This window comes from Terrapene carolina, unplaced genomic scaffold, assembly GCF_002925995.2.
Source record: "Terrapene carolina triunguis isolate 2854851 unplaced genomic scaffold, T_m_triunguis-2.0 Scaffold136, whole genome shotgun sequence".
Classification (NCBI taxonomy): domain Eukaryota; kingdom Metazoa; phylum Chordata; order Testudines; family Emydidae; genus Terrapene; species Terrapene triunguis.
Genome location: NW_020664487.1, coordinates 2493307 through 2514211, shown reverse-complemented (window position 1 = coordinate 2514211; position 20905 = coordinate 2493307). Strand labels below are relative to the sequence as shown.

Below are 20905 nucleotides of genomic sequence, written 5' to 3'. Positions count from 1 at the left end.
CACTGTATGGAGAAGGGGTGAGCAGGGGGGAGGGAGACACCCTGACATTAGCACCCCTCTTCTCTCCCCTCCCCCCCCACTCCCCACAGCAAGCAGGAAGTTCCCAGGAGCAGCTCCAAGGTAGAGGGCAGGAGCAGCACATGGCAGTGGGGGGAGGGACAGCTGAACTGCCCGGCAATTGATAGCCTGCTGGGCAGCTGCCACACAGGGAACGTAGGGGAGCAGGGAGCTGATGGGGGGGGGGGGGGGGGGGAGTGAAGGGGGGCTGCCAGTCCACCCTCAAGCCCCCAGCAGCTAGCTCCAACAGGCTGCTCTTTCTGCAAGCAGTGGACAAAGCAGGCGGCTGCCAAACAAGGTTATAAGGGAGCATTGCACAACTTTAAATAAGCATGTTCTCTAATTGATCAGCAACGTAATAACATTAACTGGGAGGACTTTAAGTGAGGAGTTACTGTACCTAGCTTTGAAAATCTGGCCATACATGTCCTGTCCATTTATAGCGAGGGCTTGTAAGCCAAAGAAAGCTGTATGGTGGTATTGTTGTAGTTTAAGTGGCCTGCTCAAACTCTCAACTTTTCTTTTAATAGTTCAATGTGTGAATAACACTCCTGCATTCTTTGCTGAAAGGCTGCACCAATCTTTGAAGGTAGGTTTTCAGCTTCCATACCCATTCTTGAACTCTTGTATGTCTTTAAGAGAATCTTAGGTTTCTAAGAGTGATGTCTGTAAATAAACACAGGACTGGTCCCTTACCGCAGATAATTCTTGGAATCAGGTTAAATGGGGAGGAGAATAACATTTCTGAATGTAGATGCTGGTTTTAGCCTAACTTGCATAATGCTTTTATATGGTGTATGTACTCGATAGCTCTTTTCTATTTTATCAGGGTGCTGGAACTGATGAGTTCACTCTTAATAGAATCATGGTTTCCAGATCAGAAATTGACCTGTTGGATATTCGAGCTGAATATAAGAAGCATTATGGCTGCTCCTTGCACGCTGCTATAAAAGTAAGAATTATTGTAATTAACTATTTTTGCATATTGGGACAAAGTTATGTAACAGATGTGCTCATGTAATAGAACACTTTCAATATTTTTTTTTCTCTATTTGAGGTATGTATAAAAGCTTTATTTGGAAGTGCCAAATCTATTTAAGTGGGAGTAAGCAAGGAGGTGTTAGTAGAGGAGTTTGAAGAGGAGAGGGGTATAGCTTTAGCATCTGTGTTCTGGACAAAATGGAGTAAAATGGCAATTGAGTAGGTCAGAGAGCAGGTGGCTGGAGGCAGGAGATGACTAGGAAATAGACAAGAATGTGAGGTATTGTGCCAGATGTTTGGTACATTGTGTAGAAAGAAGATATAAGACTTGATCAAGTTATTTGGGAGGTGGAGTCCAAGGTGATTAGGAGGAAGATTGGTGGAGGGGGTATAATTCCCTTGTCAATGGGGTGGAAAGGAAGTGGGGGATTTTGGGTGGAAAAATAAGACTTCGTTTTGGTCATCTCGAGCCTGTGGTGGGCAAGCTAGGATGATCTCAGACAGTGAGCAATGCATGTTTAGAGATTTGTGAACCATTAGCTTAGCTTGCTGACTCCACGTGAGGACGAAGTGAACAGGTATAGATGGAGAAGATGAAGTAACCAGTGACTGCAGGATGCCAGGGAAGGGGGACTGGGTGCTCCTAGGTGCTCAATAATATATTATAACGGCAGAACTACACCACACTGTCTGATACCCAGAACGTTTGGAACTGCCTAGCTTTAGTAAGAAGACATTAACATTAAGAGAATCATTTAATCCTGTTTTAAAGCTGAATTGAAAATTGCTAAAAGGCAGGTTTAGGACCCTGTTTCCTGATGTTGTACTGCCTCTTGCAGTGATACTTCCCACAGCTGACCTGCACCAGACAAGCATTACACCCTAGTACTAGTTTTGTGGTATGGTAGCTAATTTTCATAGTCTCTGAAGCAGATCAGGGACCATTAGCTATTTGAAACAGGATAGTTGTGTAAGTCCGAGGTGATGCCAAGTGCTTAATGTGACTTTGTTTAGAGATAGTTGTTCATTTTAAATAACGTTGAACACAATGCTTTAGTTCTTAAAGTTCTGTTCCTACAACACTGACTGTAATTTCCTTCTTTCCACTGACTTATTAATTCAACTTTTTTCCACTTTAATGGAAGAGGTGGTTTTCCCCCCAGAAATGTCACTCAGTCCTTCTGAGATCCTCTCTCGGCTCAATGCTTTAAGTCCAGCAAGTAGCTTCCAACACTTCTCAAATTTCTGAGGTTGGGAGATTATTCATTTTTTTTTTTTTTTTTAAAGTACACTTCTTTGGATTAAACAGTCTTTTGAGTGATCTCTTCTGTCAGCCTCTTTCATAAATTGATGCACAATATTTCACTGCTAGAGGTGGAACTGATGTGATGAGCCCTGTTCCATAATGTAGCTCTGAATTGCACAGTGCTGATCATCACAACTAACTGCACCATAGAGGTTTTTTATTTATTCTTTAGGATAAAACCTAGAGTTCTATACAAAACCAGTGGGTGCCTGAGGCTCTTTCTTGATTAGGAAAAGAGCTAGCTAACCCTGCTCTTTCCTTTCCTAGTGTAGATGCAGGGTAAGGCCTTGTTGCTTGTTTCATCTGGTGGAAATTGTAGTCTACATTATCCTACAGCTGCACTGGGGAAAATGGTAGCGTTTAGGTTGGTCTTAGCTAGTGTGTGTGCTAAACCTGTCTGCTTTTCTTAGTTCAGGCAAAGCATGAGTTCTGCAAACCTACATGGGATTCCATTTTTGGCCAATCAGCTGGTACTGATCAGTGATAAACTCACTGAATGGGCCAGAGCCCTTTAAACTGTCAACTTGTTTATAACTTAATTCATATATTGAGAAACAAATAGAAATGTATGGAATGACATTGCTAATGTCTAGAACACAAATGCCAGGAGTAGACAAGCTTGTAGGGGAACAACATATCTTTCATACCATTTAAATACTAATCCAGCCTTCAAAGAATCTTGTCATTGTAACATCATAATGCTACTGTACTCTAGCATCCAAACACTTGGAAAAAATTTATGTATTCTTTCTTTATTACCTGCACTCTGCTGCAGAATACTCCTCCATAGTCCTAGATTCTTGTCTTCATGAGAAAGTTGGACTGGCTTAACTAACAGTGTCATTCTAACATATTTAGTTGAATTCATGCAAACCCCTTTTCTGAACACTTTTTTTTTTTTTTTGGCTTGAGTGGCTTAAAATGATTAGGCATCTGTTTGAACTAAACCAAAATAAACCTGGCTTAAACTGAAATTGATACACTCTCACAGCCTTTTTACAGCAATTAGTTCAACTAATACAACTTCCTGTGGTCAACATTTTCCGACCTGCTGTCTACAGACAGGCTTCTAAATCTGCATTTAGGTTCAAAAGTGAAAATTGCCTGACTTTCAGAATTACCAACCACTGTAGCTCCCTGTGATACTGGAAAGTGAGATCACACGTTTAAGAGACTAAATGTAGATTTGTGGTACCTAACTTTAGGCGCCGGGGTTTGAAGGTGTTGGATTTTGTTTGTGGTTAAATAGTTTTCACTCAGCTACTTTCTGCCTGTCTTTGAGTACTGGTTTAGAACTGGGTGGACCAACTGAGTCATTAATTTAAATGGGTTAATTTAGAACTTAAACTTGCCCATTGATTTAAACCAGGTTGAGGCTTTGTAAAAAATTTGTGCTATTGCAAATGTAGATTAAAATTTATAATGAATTACATTGTAAGTTGTAGTGGGGGAGGGTGGTTTTGTTAATACTGCTGCTGGAAGGCGCTCTGACTTTTATAAAGCTGCTAGAGGCAGGCAACAGTACTGAAAACTGAGGCCATAATCCTGCAGACACTTCACTGTGCAACTTCAGTCACAAATAGTCCCGGTGACTGCAGTGGGCCTGCTCGCACTCAGAATTAAGCATGTGCAAGGGTGTTTGTAGTATAGGGGGCTAATGAAGACTTTAGCATCAGGGCCACCCAAAGGGGGGGGCAAGTGGGGCAATTTGCCCTGGGCCCCGCAGGGGCCCCCACGAGAGTTTTTCGGGGCCCCTGGAGCAGGGTCCTTCACTTGCTCTAGGAGCCCCGGAAAACTCTCGCGGGGCCCGGGCCCCCGGAGCTTCTTCCGCTCTGGGTCTTTGGCGGCGGGGGGTCCTTCCACTCCGGGACCCGCCGCCGAAGTGCCAGGTCTTCGGTGGCAATTTGGTGGCGGGGGGCCCCCTGCTGTCGAAGACCCCAAGCCCCCGAATCCTCTGGGCTGCCCTGTTTAGCATAAGGTCTGTCACTTAAAACAAAATTGTTCGTTGTTAATGCACAGTTGACTTTCAAAACATAACAAAGTTTTTGTCCTCTTTTTTTTTTTAAATATACACATGCTGCCAAAATTTCCAAATAGTAGCCTGAAATCTGTGTTTAAGCACCTAACCGATTTAAAAGCACAAATCCAGTGATTTCAAATTACAACCCCCCGATGGAGGAGTACAGCCTGGTAAAGCATTTCAGCTTTCTGGACCTATGGAAGTTCACTCTATCAGAAGGTGGTGGTGGTTGTAAATGTAGCACAGGCTATTATGGAAGTTACTGAGGCCCTGGTCTTGTCTTTTTTTCACCATAGATGTGCATTTAAGTGGGAACCTTTCTACTAGGACAGGGGCGGGCAAACTTTTTGGTCTGAGGGCCACATCGGGTTTTGGAAATTGTATGGAGGGCCGGTTAGGGGTGGGGGTTGTGGCCCAGCCCCTACCTCCTATCTTGACCCCACCAGGACTCCTGCCCCATCCAACCCCCCCTCCGTTCCCTGAGGGTGCGCCACCCAGACTCCTGCCCCATCCCCACACACCCTGTCCCCTGACCGCCCGTGGATCCCCGCCACCCCATCCAACCCCTCCTCTCATTCCTGATGGACCCCTTCCCCATCCAACCACCTCTTATCCCTGTCCCCTGACTGCCCCCTACTGCCCCATCCAACCACCTCTTATCCCTGTCCCCTGACTGCCCCCTGCTGCCCCATCCAACCCGCCCCTCCTTTCTGACTGCCCCCCTGGGACCCCTGCCCCCATTCAACCCCCTATTCCAACTGCCCCAACCCCTATCCACACCCCCACCCCTGACCACCACCCCGAACTCCCTGCCCTCTATCCAACCCCCCCACTCCGTGCCCCCTTACCGCGCTGCCTGGAGCACCGGTGGCTGGCGGCGTTACAGCCACGCCACCCAGCTGGAGCCGGGTGCTGCCACCAGCACAGAGCACCGGGTCAGGCCCCAGGAGCTCACAGCCCTGCTGCCCAGAGCATTGTGCCGACGGCGGAGCGAGCAAGCTGAGGCTGCGGGGGAGGGGGCTAGCTTCCCAGGCCAGAGGCTTGGGGGCTGGGCAGGATGGTCCCGCAGGCCAGATGTGGCCCCCAGGCTGTAGTTTGCCCACCCCGTACTAGGAAGTTCAATGTAAATCTGAAATGCTAAGTAGGAAACTAAAACCAGTACCGAACATACTCTTCAGCAATTTAAAGTTATAAAATGGGGAAAGTAAAACTAGCAGCAAGTCTGATGTATGTTTTTTAATTTTGTAAAATCATGATTTTTATCGACACTGGTTCAGTATTTTATTGCAATCATGATGAATTAAATCTTCTCCCAGTCAAGAAAATGGGAGTTCAGTTATTCATTTCAGTAGGAGGATCAAGTATCTTGTATCCTCTTAACATGCTGTTGTGTTGGCCCAAAAAGCAGGGTGGGAAGTGTGGAGAAATCCTTTTCAAAATAGCAAATGATGCGTAAGGTGATGCTCACTAATGTCACTTTTTTTAAATTTTTTTTCCTCTGCACAGTCTGATACCTCTGGGGACTACGAGACCACACTACTGAGGATCTGTGGTGGGGATGACTGAAAGTAAATTCATAAGGAGCACCATGCTATTGCTTTTCTGCTACCTACAGTAATGCTTCTTGTGAAGCTTTTTAAACATTTAAGCAATTGTAAAACTGCAACATGCTGACTGCTTTCTCATCAAGTATCCTAATAAACAGATGTTTGTTATTAGTGCATCTCTTCAGGCTGTTCTCTAACCACCTGCTGGCATCTGGATAAACTGTGCTTAGACTATCAGAAGCCAGATCTTCCAGCTATACACCGTGTTCCCCTGTAAGCTAAGTCTGTCTGGAAACAGGGTATGTCTACACTACAGGATGAATCCGAATTTAGATAATTCGAATTTGGGAAACAGGTTGTATAAATTCGATTGTGCGCGGCCACACTAAGCACATTAATTCGGTGGTGTGCGGCCACACTAACCCTAATTCGAATTAACAAAATCGATTTTGACGCTACTCCGTTCGTCGAGGTGGAGTACAGAAATCGATTTAAAGGGCCCTTTAATTTGAATTAACTGGCTCTGTAGTGTGGACGGGTGAAGGATTAATTCGGATTAACGCAGCTAAATCCGAATTAAAGTCGTAGTGTAGACCAGGCCACAGTTGCTTTCTTTCTACAGCTGTACAGCATCAGAAAAAGTGATATTACTGTAGGGTGGTGGCAGAATACAAACCAATGGAAGGTCAAGTTTATAGTTACAAAGGCTGTTTGGTAGTTTGTGTTGGTGGACTGATGATGTAAACACTGGATTCTTCTCTAATAAAGTTATTCCAAAGAGAACCATTTATTTTTATATATTTTTAGGGCTGTCAATTGCATTTAACGCATGTAATTAACTCAAATGTATCTGTTTTAATCACACTGTTAACAATAATAGAACACCAATTGAAATTTATTAAATAGTTTTTGGATGTTTTTCTAAACATTCAAATATATTACTCCTGGGGGAATTCTAAACCACTACACAATGCAGAGTCCAGCTCACAGTGAGTGGAGCGAGTCTGGCAGGGCTGTAGGCTGCATGCTCTGCTTGATCCTCATTCTCCTGAGGACGGGAGAGGGCCTGGGAGACCCAGCTCTGGCCAAGGGTGAGGAAGGGCAAGGCCATGCCCCCTGCTGGCAGGACAGTAAAGAAGTGTGGGGGGGAGGCTCTGGGGGTGTGAGTGTCTGGGCAAGGGGGTACCCCATTGCTGGGCTTTGGGGGTGCTGGTGTATGGGCCAGGGGATGCCCTGCAGCTCGGTTCTGGGGGGAGCAGGGTGTGGGTATCTGGGCTCTGGGGGCCCCAACACAGCCCCCTCCAACACCTCCAACTGGAATCAGGTTGTCATAGGGGTTTCTTTAATTGTCTACTCCCGGCAGAATCTTCTTTGCTCTTGTCTGTATTGTTGACATGCTCGTTGACAGGTATTTTGAAATAAATTACTAAAATAATTGGAACTGGAGTGATTATGTTGTGGTGGTTTGAGAAATGTGCAGAATTTTAAAATATTGTATTTTAATTTGTTTTTAATTTAATTTTTTGGCCCAGAATTCTCCCAGGAGTAAATATATTGAGTTCTGTTACCACATAGAATAGAAAGTGTACAGTGCTCACTTTATATTTTTTATTACAAATATATGCACTGTAAAAATTATAAACAAAATAAATAGTATTTTTCAATTCACCTCAAACAAGTACTGTCGTGCAATCTATTGTGAAAGCGCAACTTACAAATGTAGATTTTTTTTGTTATATAACTGCACTCAAAAACAAAACAATGCAAGACTTCAGAGCCTACAAGTCCACTCAGTCCTACTTCTTAGCGATTGGCTGAACAAGACAGACATGTTTGTTTACATTGATGGGAGATATTGCTGCCTGCTTCTTATTTACAATGTCACCAGAAAGTGAGAACGTGGCACTTTTGTAGCCGGCATTGCAAGGTATTTACGTGCCAGATATGCTAAACATTCGTATGCCCCTTCATGCTTCGGCCACTATTCCAGAGGACATGCTTCCTGCTGAAGATGCTAGTTTTTAAAAACAGTGTTAATTGAATGACACAATTCTCCCCTGAGGAGTTCAGTGTCTCCTGCTCTGTTTTATCCACATTCTGACATATATTTCATGTTCTAAGAGTCTCAGATGACCAGCACATGTTCTTCATTTTAAGAACTTTCACAGCTGATTTGACAAAACACAAGGTACCAATGTGAGATTTCTAAAGATAGCTACAGCACTCGACCCAATCTTTAAGAAGCTGAAGTGCCTTCCAAAATCTGAGAGGGACAAGATGTGGAATGTGCTCTCAAGACTTCTGAAAGCAGCATTCCAATGCAGAAACTACAGAACCCAAACCACCAAAAAAGAAAATCACCCTTCTGCTGGTGGCATCTGAGTCAGATGATGAAGATGAACATGCATCGGTCCACACTGCTTTGGATCGTTATCAGACAGAACCGGTCATCGGCATGGATGAATGTCCTCTGGAATGGTGGTTGAAGCATAAAGGGTGTTTAGCATATCTCGCATGTAAATACCTTAATATTGGCTACAACAGTGCCATGTGAATGCCTGTTCTTGTTTTCAGGTGACATTGTAAACAAAAAGCAGGCAGCATTGTTTACATTTATGGGAGATAAACTTGTTTGAGCGATTGGCTGAACAAGAAGTAGGACTGAGTGAACTCATAGGCTCTAAAGTTTTACATTGTTGTTTTTGAGTGCAGTTACTTTTTTGTAAAGAATTCTAAATTTGTAAATTCAATTTCCCTGATAGATTGCACTATAGTTCTTGTATTAGGTGAACTGAAATACTATTTTACAGTGCAAATATTTGTAATCAAAATTAAATATAAAGTGAGCACTGTACACTGTTGTAGTTGAAATCAATATATTTGAAAATGTAGAAGACATACAAAAATAATGGTATCCTATTTAAAAAAAATTGTGATTAATTGTGCTGTTAATCACTTGACAGCCTTTTATTTATTGTCACAGCACCTATGAGCCCTGCTCAGGAGCCAACACCCTGTTGTGCTACCGTGTTTCCCCGAAAGTAAGACATCCCCCGAAAATAAGACCTACTTCCAGTTTTGCCTCTTGCTGTAATATAAGGCATCCCCCGAAAATAAGACCTCCCCGCTAATAAGGCCACCCCGGAATATAAGGCCCTGAAGCTCCAGGAAAAATAAGACCTCCCCTGAAAATAAGACCTAGCGCATCTTTGGGAGCAAAAATTAATATAAGACACTGTCTTATTTTCGGGGAAACAGGGTAGGTACTGCATAAATGTGGCCAGTCTCTGCAGGAGCTGAAATGGTTGGAGACCTCAGACAGTTTATGCACTTCAGCAGCTGTTGACCTAGCATAAATATGGTCAGTGACCTGGAAATTTAAGTACAGGGACACAACAAAGATAGTTGCAACAAACAAATCAGGTGGTACAAGGTAACAACGAGGCAATACTGGTCACCATATGTAGCCTGAGACTATGGAGACAAAATTTGATAAGCAATGCAATTTGCATTAGTGTGATCAGAGAGGGCTCAGACAAATCAGAGGCAGGTAGCACTACTGCACAGAACTGACCTCTCATCTGCCTGCTGAAGGCTATCCCATTTGGGAGAAAGAAAGGTGGACTGGGAGAAATCCCTTTGCACCTTCATCTGTAAAATCATGATGGACAGACAAATTCAGGGAGGTCATCTTCTAAATATCATATTAGTCACACTACACAGAGGTCATGTACATTCCTGACCAAATAAATAGGTTAGAGCCTATATAAGGGACATTTCAGATGAGTAAGCTGAAGTTGGTCATTTCAAAACATTCTTAAAATATCAACTGGTAAACAGAAGTGAAACTGGAACTGCAGTTGGACTGACCCTGCTAGGACAGACTACGGCAACTGGTTTCTTCTCTCGAAACCAGAAATAGAAGTGCAGCCACTGGGATTCACTTCCTTAATCCTTACTGTGATGGTTAAGGGTGAACAGTTGTTGCTGTGTGTGTTTTTGGAGTTTTTGCTAGTTCCCATTGGCTGTTGACTTAGTGTAGTTTTATGCAGTTTCCACAAGGTGGCAGGGTCAGTTAATTGGGACATATAAGTGCAATTGGGTTTGGTTTTTAAGACGTTTTAATTTTTTGAGTCGTGGGGTCTGAGGCCTTTTTTGTCAGCGGTGACTTCAACACAAACTTATAGTTTACAAATGGTTGTAGGAGTGGTTTTAGTGATGGATTGGTTTCAGTGTATACGCATGTCATTAGAATTTTAGAATCCTATCCCCAATCCTGTTCAATTAAGAAAACACACCCAAATTCATCAACTTTTTGGCCTGGCCACTTGATCCAGCCTGTGTTACAATTTTTTGTCCCATGCTGTGATATGGTTCTACATGGGAATGTGCCACATTAAGGCAACAGAGACCACGGAGGATGGAGAGAGTGAGGATGACATTACTTAATGTAAGTGTGCACCTTTTATTTTAATATCTTAACATGTAAGTTAATGTTGTATGCAGCAAAACTCGAACTACTAAAAAAAAAAAGGGAATTTGTATGAACACCCCCACTCCCTTCTCTCTGAAATGGGTTGGCTTGTTTAGAAGGGCAGTGCCGCTTCCCCCCCCCCCTCCTCTTGTGAGACTTGGCAACACTGACTGGGGGCCAACTTTCCTACATCAAAATGGTAGGATTACATAGCATGGTTCAAAAGTCTTAAGTAATTACACTATAGCTGTCGTTTCTATAAGATACTGGTTTTTAGCAAATTCCTGTTGTGGTCTAAAACCTTGTTCAGCTGTAGAGAGATTTTCTAATTCATCTAACCCTGGACACTTTGGACAGTCCTAAACAACACTTAACGTGAAAAGTTCTCATCACCCGTCCTTCAGGCTTCAAGCCTAGCATGGTCATGCTAGTATACATTACCGTAGGAACTGGAGTACAAGAAGACTTAATTTTGGAAGTATCCATTTTGGGATACTTAAACTCCCTGGCATCACAAGACCAAGCTACAGGATGATTTTATGGTCCAGTTACTGGACTGGGAATCAGATGGCTTAATCTGGACCTCAGCTTCCGTCTGTGCAGTGGGGAGTGATAGCTTCACAACATTCCTGTGAGATAAGTTGTTTGCAGAGCATATGGAGATCCTGGGATGGAAGGTGTAATATGTACATGAAGTGTGCTATTAACTTCCTACCAGGGTCAGCCCAATCCATGTGCAGTAAATGTATGCACTACATCTTACCATGAATGGGCCTTTTGGATGAGCTAAACACCAGACATAGTCTGTGGATGCTATATATCGTGGCATGCTTTAAAATGATGCTTAGCTTTTGGTGTTCACTTAGATTTGAACTTGTCTCGTATTCCCCATGTCTAAGTAACTTTGACCACTGATTGTCTGATAACAGAAATTATTTCTAAGCTCTTTCATTAAATTGTATGTATTTTCTTGTACTTTGGCAACTTTACCCAGTTCTTGTTTTTCCAGCTGCAACATTTTGGACACTATATTTCTTCCAGAATTTTAGTCTGAAAAACAATCAAGAACTACACTGAAGCTTTCTAAACATTTACATAAAGATGAAATTTTGTCTCACTCTTTGGGTTTACTGGTCTTCAGAATACTTTGAGCCAAGGCCTTAAGTATAGCTCTGTGGATATCTCAAGGCAACCCAAGGCCAGCATATAGGACAAAGTGTTTTCAGAGCTAGGTTGGGTTTGCTTTCAAAAGAAGAAAGCAAAGACTATTGATTAATGCGACGGCCAAACAAATTACAGAATTTCTCAACTAAATCATAAAAGTTTTGAAATTCTGTGATTGTTGGTACTGAATTGTTTAACTCTACATGCAAATTGTATGCAGCACAATGCCCATATCTTGCATTAGATTTTTTCAGTCATTCTTGCTTGTACACCGGAATAGATTCCACTTATATTCACAGCACCATTCAGCTCCTTGTCCTTGTCGTTTCAATAGTCCTAAACCATTGTCTTCCATGCTCTCGACGACATTCTCCAGGATTAGGACCTGATTGTCCACTTACTTCATGAAATCCTGGAAAGCTCTCGTTAATATTTATTTTGGCAGGATTCTTTTTCTATGGCAACATACCAAAAACCTTGGCTTATTTGGTTGACTTTGAATAAGTCCTGGGTTGTGTTAATTATCGTTGATTACAATGGAGAATTCTTGATGTCCTTAATAATTTCAGTAACCTGGTCTGATAGCAACTATATGGTCTTGTTTTGAAATTCTGGGCTGAGGTTTGTTGTCGGGCTGTTTGGCTTCCTTATGAGTTCTTCAGGAACAGGAGCATATTTGGCCAATAGTTCAACAGTAGACAAAAAGCTACAACTGTTTGGCGAAGCAATCTCCCTTTCCTTATTTTTGAGTCAAGATCTTTATCAATGTTACTATGCAAACACCACAGATCAGATACTCAGCAAGCTTCAAAATGGCAATCCAGATGTTGTGTATCACTATTTCAAGATAAATGCGATCAGTCTTTCATTCCACTTAGCCACGCCGAGTAATCAGAATTATTTTCCCGATCCCCAAAAAGCCAACAGTGTTGGCAGTAACGTTTGTCCAGTACAGGAGAACAACATAACCAGGTTTGTTTGTTTTTTGATTCCAGCCTTTGACACAGTTTCATAAGATGTTGAAAAGCATTGATTTGTCTTAGTCTTATGGGAACGGTCCCTCAAGATGACAGGGGCCATGTTTTACAATAAAACATTTCTGTTCCAAACTTAATTTCAGCACTACACTTTTACTTGTCAGTGGGATTTTTCTCTAAACAACTCAGTTTGAACTTTACTGGACTAAAGAGATCCTTGGTTGCTGCAAGGTATTAACATTTTCATTCTGAACTAAGTCTGCTCCTTGAACACTATCAAGTTCAAATGTCTTGTGCTATTGGGATTAAAAACATTTTCAACAGTTAGTGTCATAATTTTCCATGATTTTGTCACTGGTAGTTGAAGCTGTCATGGGCACAGCGGTTGTAGTGATACTTTGCCACAAATTGATATTTTCTAAAAACTTTGATATTTGCTCCCTACTCTTCTTTTGTTTCTTGAACTCAGCAGCTCCAGTCAGTTGATTCAAGGTTTTTAAAACCGTGCATACATTTCTGACAATACAAAGACATACAGTGCTCGCAGGCAGTGAGCAAGTGTTGAGTTTTATAGTGCAGGAACTCTGCAGAAATGATCTCAAGTTGGTAATTTTGACCCGAGTCTCCAAAATCTATCTTGTATGTGATGTCACCATAAGATAAAGCACGCATATTCAAAATCTAACCAACATTTCGTCAGTAAATTTTATCTAATTGAAAATCTGTGCAACAGCAGTTGAGACTTCACATATTAGTAATAAATACACATCATAGCAACCTAAAACATGTACTTTAGCTTTTTCTGTACCAAACTTTAAGCAGCATGGCACATCCAAAGCGCACACGTACTTAGTCAAAAAGCCTAAGGCTTGAATCACCATTGTGTTACTCCAGTTTCAACCTAGTGTAACTCTACTGGAACTAAACAAATGGATTTACATGGCTGTAAAAGGGGAGTAATGCAATAGGGAATCTTTATAGCTGAACCTATGATTTTGTCCATGGAAGCACTTGCAATGTGAGCACAAACAGCATTTGCTTTGCTTTCACCAGTCCTGTAGCTGGGCACCAAATGCAAACAAGTGTTGTCATAAATACACAATTGCTCTTGAAAACTTGGTCTGTGTCACAGAAACCGAAGACTGGGATGCTGCGACCTAATCTACTGAGAGTCATCACCACTCACTCAGATTTGGCCTGGCAGTCCCCTCCCCATGACAGATGGGCAGCTGGGCCAAACCTAAATGGCATTTCCAGCCCTATAAGCCCAGATGCAATGCTATTGAGTTTGGCCCCGCCAGCTTTCTGTTGGACTGAGGGGCGGTGGAGTGATGTTGCGACTCTCTGCTTCAGGTGAAGTCACGGAGTGCCGCTCCGTCTGGTTGGGACTCAATACTTTGTGGGCCCAGGCATGACTGCATCACTTGCACCATTGTAGCTAGCCCTTACTGTTATCTAGCTTGTGACGTGCTTTCTTTGAAACAATATTGCTGAATGAAAGTCAATAATTATCTTCCTGGATATCCATGACTGAATATTATGTGTCCATCTTGAGGGACATTATGGGCATTGAAGGGAATAAAGATTAAATGAAACAGAGGAATTCTTAGAAGCCGCTATTCAAGGGGTGAGGATGCATTGATGTTCGCTGCCATCATTCTCCCTGCCTGTTTAAATGAGTTGTAAACTTTGAATTGAGACAAGTAAAGGGCACCCTCTTCCTTTATTTACAGACATGCTTGCTATAGTGTGAATGGATCATAGCATGGCTTACTTGTTTAGCAACAGCCATTTTACTTGTATTGCATAACTCCTTATTGTGATAATGGCTTTGGGTGCCCACCATCCATCCAGTCTTCAGCTTGGAGTTGGTTAATAGACTATGCAGAGCCAGCTGTGGAAAAGGCTGCTTTGAGTGGAGGGTAGCAGAGTCTGGCAATGATGGAGTGATTAATTTAATTAAAAAGCCCAACAACAGCAACACAATATTTTAAAATGAGGACTTTCCCTCATTTAATGCCAGTCTTGTGGCTTCTCCAAGTACAGCGCTGTAGTGACATAGATAGATCTGTAGTATAGCCCTGGCCTTGACCTAGGAGTCTCATGTTCCTTCAACAGCAGAACCCTCCTTAACCGTTGGGACACCCAGCTGGAAAGAACTGTCAACTAACCAATTGCCTCCATTATCAGAGACCCAATACGGAATGTGGTGGTGGTGTTTTTTTAATTACTTTAATAACAGTAGAAAGCATGAAGCCATGCAGGAGCGCTATTAAAATTAGATCATATCATTTAGCAGCCACAATGGACCAGGGGAACTGCATAAAAAGAACAATGGGCCTTACAAGGCAGAACTTACAGTGTGATTAAGGGTATCTACCAAATATTTCTTCTTACAGTAGGTATCTGAGGCCATGTCTACACTAACGAACTTACAGCAGTACAGCTGTAGTGATGCAGTTGTGCGGCTGTAAGCTTGCTCGTGTAGCTGCTCTATGCCAATGGGAGAGAGCTCTCCCGTTGACATAAACGAGCGGCGGTAACTATATCGTCAGGAGACGCTCTCCCCCTGACCTAGCGCTGTGCACACAAGCGCTTATGCCGGCGAAACTTGTCACTCAGAGGAGTGTGTTTTTCACACCTGAGTGACATAAGTTTTGCTGACATACGTGGTAGTGTAGCCATGGCCTAGTGAATACTTTTGACATTCTCATACCAAATATTTAAATCCTGGCAGGGTCATATCAGCCCTCTTGATGTAGTACCGTGCAGCCAGGGGTGAAAGTAAGTTGAAGGACTTACCGGTATGCTGGAGTCCTGGGCAAGGGTGTGGCCTCAACTGGAAGAGGCGGGGCCTTTAAATCAAGATTTAAAGGCCCCGAGGCTCCAGCTGTGGCTGGGAGCCCCGGGGTCTTTAAATCACCCCCGGAGCTACTAGCTGCAGAGGCAGCTGGGAGCCCAGGGGTGATTTAAAGGGCCTGGGGCTCTGGCCGCTGCTACCGCAGCGGAGCTCCAGGCCCTTTAAATCGCTGACGGAGCCCTGCCACCGCTACCGTGGGGCTTCTTGCAGCCACAGGACCCCTGGCCCTTTAAAGCACTGCCCAAGCCCCGCTGCCTGAGCCCCAGGGTAGCGGCGGCAGGGCTGCGGCGGTGATTTAAAGGGCCAGGGCTCCCCACAACAGCTGGAGCCCCACCCCCTTTAAATCACCGCCGGAGCCCTGCTGCTGCTACCCTAGGGCTCCGGCAGCGGGGCTCAGGAGATAATTTTAAAGGGCCCTGGGCTCCAGCCGCTGCAGGGAACCCCGGGCCTTTTAAATCGGCAGCCTGGGGAAGCCGGTCGGGTCTGGCATGGCGTACTGGCTCTTGCCGGTACGCCGTACCAACCTGTACAGGCTTACTTTCACCTCTGTGTGCAGCTGACCCTGTGGTCTTTCCGATAAAACCTAAGGAACATACTTCCTGTCTGCTAAGTCTAGTATACTAGTTGCATGGAAATTCTGGTGAGTAGGGTATTCTTCCAATCACTGAACTAATTAAACAATCAGTGAATGAATTAATATGATTCATCAGGGAATGATCCCTGCTTCCAACAGTGACCAATATTTTCCAAAGCAACTGATGACCTTGGGTGCCTGATGTTTAGTTTAATTTAATGTAATGGGGCCTGATTTTCAGAAAGTCCTAAGCATCTGCTCTTTGAAAAAAATCAGACCCACTATAAAGTATCTCAAGTTGGGATCTAAAACAGAGGTACCCAAAATCTCTAGTCACTTAGAAAAGTCTTGATCATTATTTTTTTTTTTTTAAGCAGCTTGTGTAATTTTAAACGTTAGAAATTTGGAAAGGGGAGAATTGACGAAATTATTTCGTGTTCAGCATGCCAATAAGTGATCCATTTGATAAGTGTGTGTAATATGGTGACCATATATAACATGTAGATTCTTGTTAAAAGTGCAATTGTCTATTAAAATTCCTCGTTTTAAGGTGCAGATATACCCAATGAACTTATGGTCCAGGAAACTGTTGGCATACTCTGCATTGTGAATCATTGTGTTTATTCCCGGCTAACATTTAGATTAAATTATCCCTCCTAAATCAGGTTCACCAAGTGAGTATAGAACGAAGTCTAGCAGCCACCTTGCAGTGATACATTTTGAGCAACAGCTCATTGTTTAAATGCCATAAAACCAGAATTTGGAGTGGTTGTTTTTCAAACTGAGGGGGAATTTATACATAAATCTTTTTTTTACTTAAGAAGAGGAGTAAGTTGTTCCACTAGAATCTTCTTAGTGTAAGAAAAATGACCCTGTTTATATCTCCTCCTAGAGAGAGAAATAGCCCTGAAAAAAAGCTCATTAGCGTGTACGTCACCTCTTTAGTTCCCAGATTTCTCAATCAAATGACTTAAAAACGTAGCCACATCCAGTTTGGGACAGGTGAGTCAAGGGCTTGGCTTTGAAAAATAAAAACTACTGTATCGGGGTATCCCCATTAAAAGTTGGCGCTTGTCTACACTTGAAATGCTACAGCTGGTCCTCTGCAGTGCTTCAGTGTAGACGCTACCTATGCCAACAGAAGGGGCTCTCCCATCAGTGTAGGTTCACCTACCTGAGAGGTAGCAGCTGAGTTGAAGAATTCTTCCATCAACGTAGCACTGTGTCAGTGTCCTAGAGCCTGGGCTGCACCCCGAGCCTGACTGGCTACAGCTCCGTGAAACAGCCCAGTAGCCCGAGCCTGAGTCAGCTGGCACAGGCCAGCCATGAGTTTTTAATTACAGTGTAGGCATCCTGTTAGGGTACATCTACACAGCCGCTGGGAGTTGTAATTCCCAGTTCACGTAGACGTGTATCATCTGCTCGAGCTAGTGCACTAAAAATAACGGTGCGTCCGTGGCAGCACAAACAGCAGCTGGGGCTAGCTGCCGGAGCACGTACCAGGATCTCAGCTGGGATTGTGCTCAGGCGGCGTCTAGCCCTTTCTGCCACCCATGCCCCTGCCACCACACTGCTATATTTAGTGTATTAGCAGGAGCTGAGTTAGTGCTTGTAAGTCTGCCCAAGCTGGGAAATTACACCCCCAGCTGCAGTGGACATCTAGCCTGAGACAGTTACCAGACTGAATTCCTGACATTACTGGAAAAAGAGGCGTCCTTGTGGCACTTTAGAGACTAACGAATTTATTTGGGCATAAGCTTCCGTGGGCTAAAACCCACTTCATCAGATGCATGAAGTGAAAAAGACAGTAAGCGGTATAAATATTACAGCACATGAAAAGATGGGAGTTGCCTTACCAAGTGGGGGGTCAGTGCTAACGAAGCCAAGTCACTTAAGGTGGAAGTGGCCTATTCTCAACAGTTGACAAGAAGGTGTGAGCATCAGCAGAGGGGGAAATTACTTTTTGTAGTGACCCAGCCACTCCCAGTCTTTTTTCAGGGCTAATTTGACGGTGACACATTACTGAATATGTCAAGCGTTCAACAGTTTGTTAAAAGAGAGCAAGAACAACCAGTGATGATTAGAGTTTGTTTTGTTATACGGCTGTATAATAGTTACGGTAGTTTCCCTTTTAGTAAGAGGCACCTTTATATGTGAAATGGACAAAATTCTCAGCACATAGGAATCGGAGTAATCCTGTTCTTGTACTTTAGACCTGCATTTGAGCAGCTCCCCAGCTGGCGAAAGTCAGCCTCAAAGACCAGGTTGATTTACAGTAGGTAAGGATCTGGTCCATTCTTTATATACAGAAGTTTTTATTGATAAAGGGAGAAAATAGGAAATGGATCTGCTTGGCTCTTTCTCTCTGGGTTCTGTTACGCAAGGTGAACGACTTTAGGTGGTTGGAAGGTTAAAATGCCTTGGAGAAATCAATCTTTAACCACAACTGATTACTGTGAATTTATGCAAGTTTCTCTTTTAGTTTATATTGAAGCACGGAAATCTACAGATCTGATCTCAGAAAAGTGTTTGGACTGGGGCAGTAATGCCTTGTGTATCTTTATTTCGGTGTTAAGTGCATTGCAGATTATATCTACAGGCAAATGCAGCCACTTGTGGTAGTGACAGCAGGGCAGACACTGTGCTAGCAACATAACATAACCAAGTGTTTTGGAAGGAAAGTAAAGGATAACTTGTTGAACTGAAATTGTAAGCACTATGAGTGGGCAGAATGTAAATGCTTCTCCTATCCAGCAATTCCTGTCAAGCCTCAGTTGTTTCTTTGTAATTATTAGTCTTAAATAGAACTATGAAACATTTTTTATTGTGCCTTGGGATCTTTACTAAGCGGTTACGTTTAAGGTTGGATTTTTCAAAGCTGCCAAAGGAATTTGGACAGCTAGTTCCCATTAGAAATTAGCTGGGTGTCCAAATGTCCTAGGCAACTCTACAAATTCCATCCTTAAGCTTTATCTGGGTGTAGGTGACTTTCATCTAGATGAATGTCAAAACTTTACAGTCATACACAGGGTTTATTTCTTCCACCATTGACATGCAGCCATGTCTGGTCATGCCATGTGTTACTGTGAAAAGAAGAGCTGTAACTTATCTAGTCAAAGCTCTAGGGTTGTCAGCACATAGGGAGACAGAATTTCTCTTTAACACGTGTAATACATTTTCATAGGACTCTGCGATTTCATCCCTATTCCCTTCTGGTGCCAGGATACTTAAAAGGATTGCATCAGATAAAGGGAGTAAAACCAAAAAGGTGCATAATTGTGTGTGGGGGGTATTTCTTTTTTTGCTTGAGGTTTGCAGAAGAACATTTTTGCTCCACCATCAGAGAAGGTGACACTTACCTAATATCCCAAAACAAGAATGGAATTTAATGAAAAAAATAAAGCACAGAGCTGAAATGGTTCACTGCAAAAGTTACTTCCTCTGCAAAAGTGCCTGCGTCCCCTTTCTTCTCTGGCTTTAAAAGCAAAACTAAGGTTAATGTGGGTGGAAACTATGTTCTATATATACAGTAAAAAGTGAGAGTTTAATTGATTAGTTCCAATTTTGGTTCATTTTCCATTCAGCTTTGTCACACTTTAGGTTCCCTCCTCTTTGAAGCAAATCTGAATTGGAGGTTGGGCCAGCAGGGTTTAGTTTGTTTTGTTTTTTTGTTTTTGAAAAAAATAATAAATGTTATCTTGTGTTCATCCATCTCTTAAACCCCCCTTAAGTTCTGGGGACTCTTTTGTGTGATGCGCAAAACCCCTGCCTCCCCCAATAAAAAAAAAAACCCCACTCCTTAGATCCTTTGGCACCTGGGTTTAATTTTGGCTGGATTGAACCCACACTCTGGATTTCCCACTGTAAACTTACAGGCATAAAATGCACCACCAGTAGCAGTTCTGTGGCATTGATGCCAAATAACTAGGCTGTGGCAAACCTTTTACTTTGGTCCAACATCTTGTGCTGTATCTTACTAAATCAGCATCCAGAGCTTTGTTTTCTCTGAGATTCAGCCCTGCTAAAACAGAACTAGGTATTGGCAGGTAATTGTGTTCCTGCAACTAGAACTAAAATACAGATTCATAGACTCTTCTTGATAGGCATTTTCTCCATGAAAGCTAATGGACACCGAAAGAGGCAATTTTCAGAATGGGGACAAAGCTGCTAAGGTCTCTCATATTAGCGTTAATGCACTGATGTGCCAACTCTGTAATCATTGTGCTGAATTGCCCAAAACCACCTCCCTTCTCCAATTCACATTATATAGAGGGGAATTTTTTTCTGACTCAGCTAGAGTGCTTTCACTTCTCTTACAAGGAAAATACCTACCATATATAAACAGTTCAGCTGTCCCCTGCATGCGCTTAGCTGGATCTGGTCGACAGGAGAAGGCCATTTCATCTAAATCAAAACTTTCTATGGGACTGTTGATTTCGATGACATTTTGTTTAGAAAGAAGTTGAAGAACATTTTGGCCTTTTTTTTTGAAAGGAATGTTTCCATTTTCATTTCAAAACAACTTTTGAAATTTCTTTATTTTAAATGTAAAGTAATGTTGAAATCTGAGCAAAACATTTCAATTTTATCAAAATGGAATCTTTCGATTGACCCAAAACAATTTTTTTTGCAGATTTAGTTTTGCAGGCAATTTTGAAAATTTGGTTTCATTCAGTTGAGAACTTTTGGAAATGTTGGAATTTCTACCGGATCAGAAATTCCAAGTTTCAACTAGCTTTACTCTTTGCACTCATCTGAATTCCTAGACTGCTCTGTATCAGTGTCCTGGTTCCATACTACAGACATAGGGAGTATCTAGCAATAATAGAGATCTAAACCCCACTTCCCTTCCCTTCAAAGAAGGGTGCCAATAGCAACTTTACTAAAATACCATTACCCGATAGACACATGATTATCAATGTTCAATAGCTTGGAGGGCATATAA

The 20905-nt window shown here is 42.7% G+C and overlaps 1 protein-coding gene across 1 annotated transcript in view; it reads left to right on the top strand.

The window, feature by feature from the left end:
• The window catches only part of ANXA3 (annexin A3), a 42126-nt gene extending 35923 nt beyond the window's left edge, over positions 1-6203 (top strand). The window contains exons 11-13 of the mRNA XM_026653321.1: positions 588-646; positions 887-1009; positions 5871-6203. Coding sequence (XP_026509106.1) covers positions 588-646; positions 887-1009; positions 5871-5930 — 242 coding nt within the window. The 3' untranslated portion in view covers positions 5931-6203. The remainder of the gene's footprint in view (positions 1-587; positions 647-886; positions 1010-5870) is intronic.
• The last annotated feature ends 14702 nt before the right edge of the window (positions 6204-20905 follow it).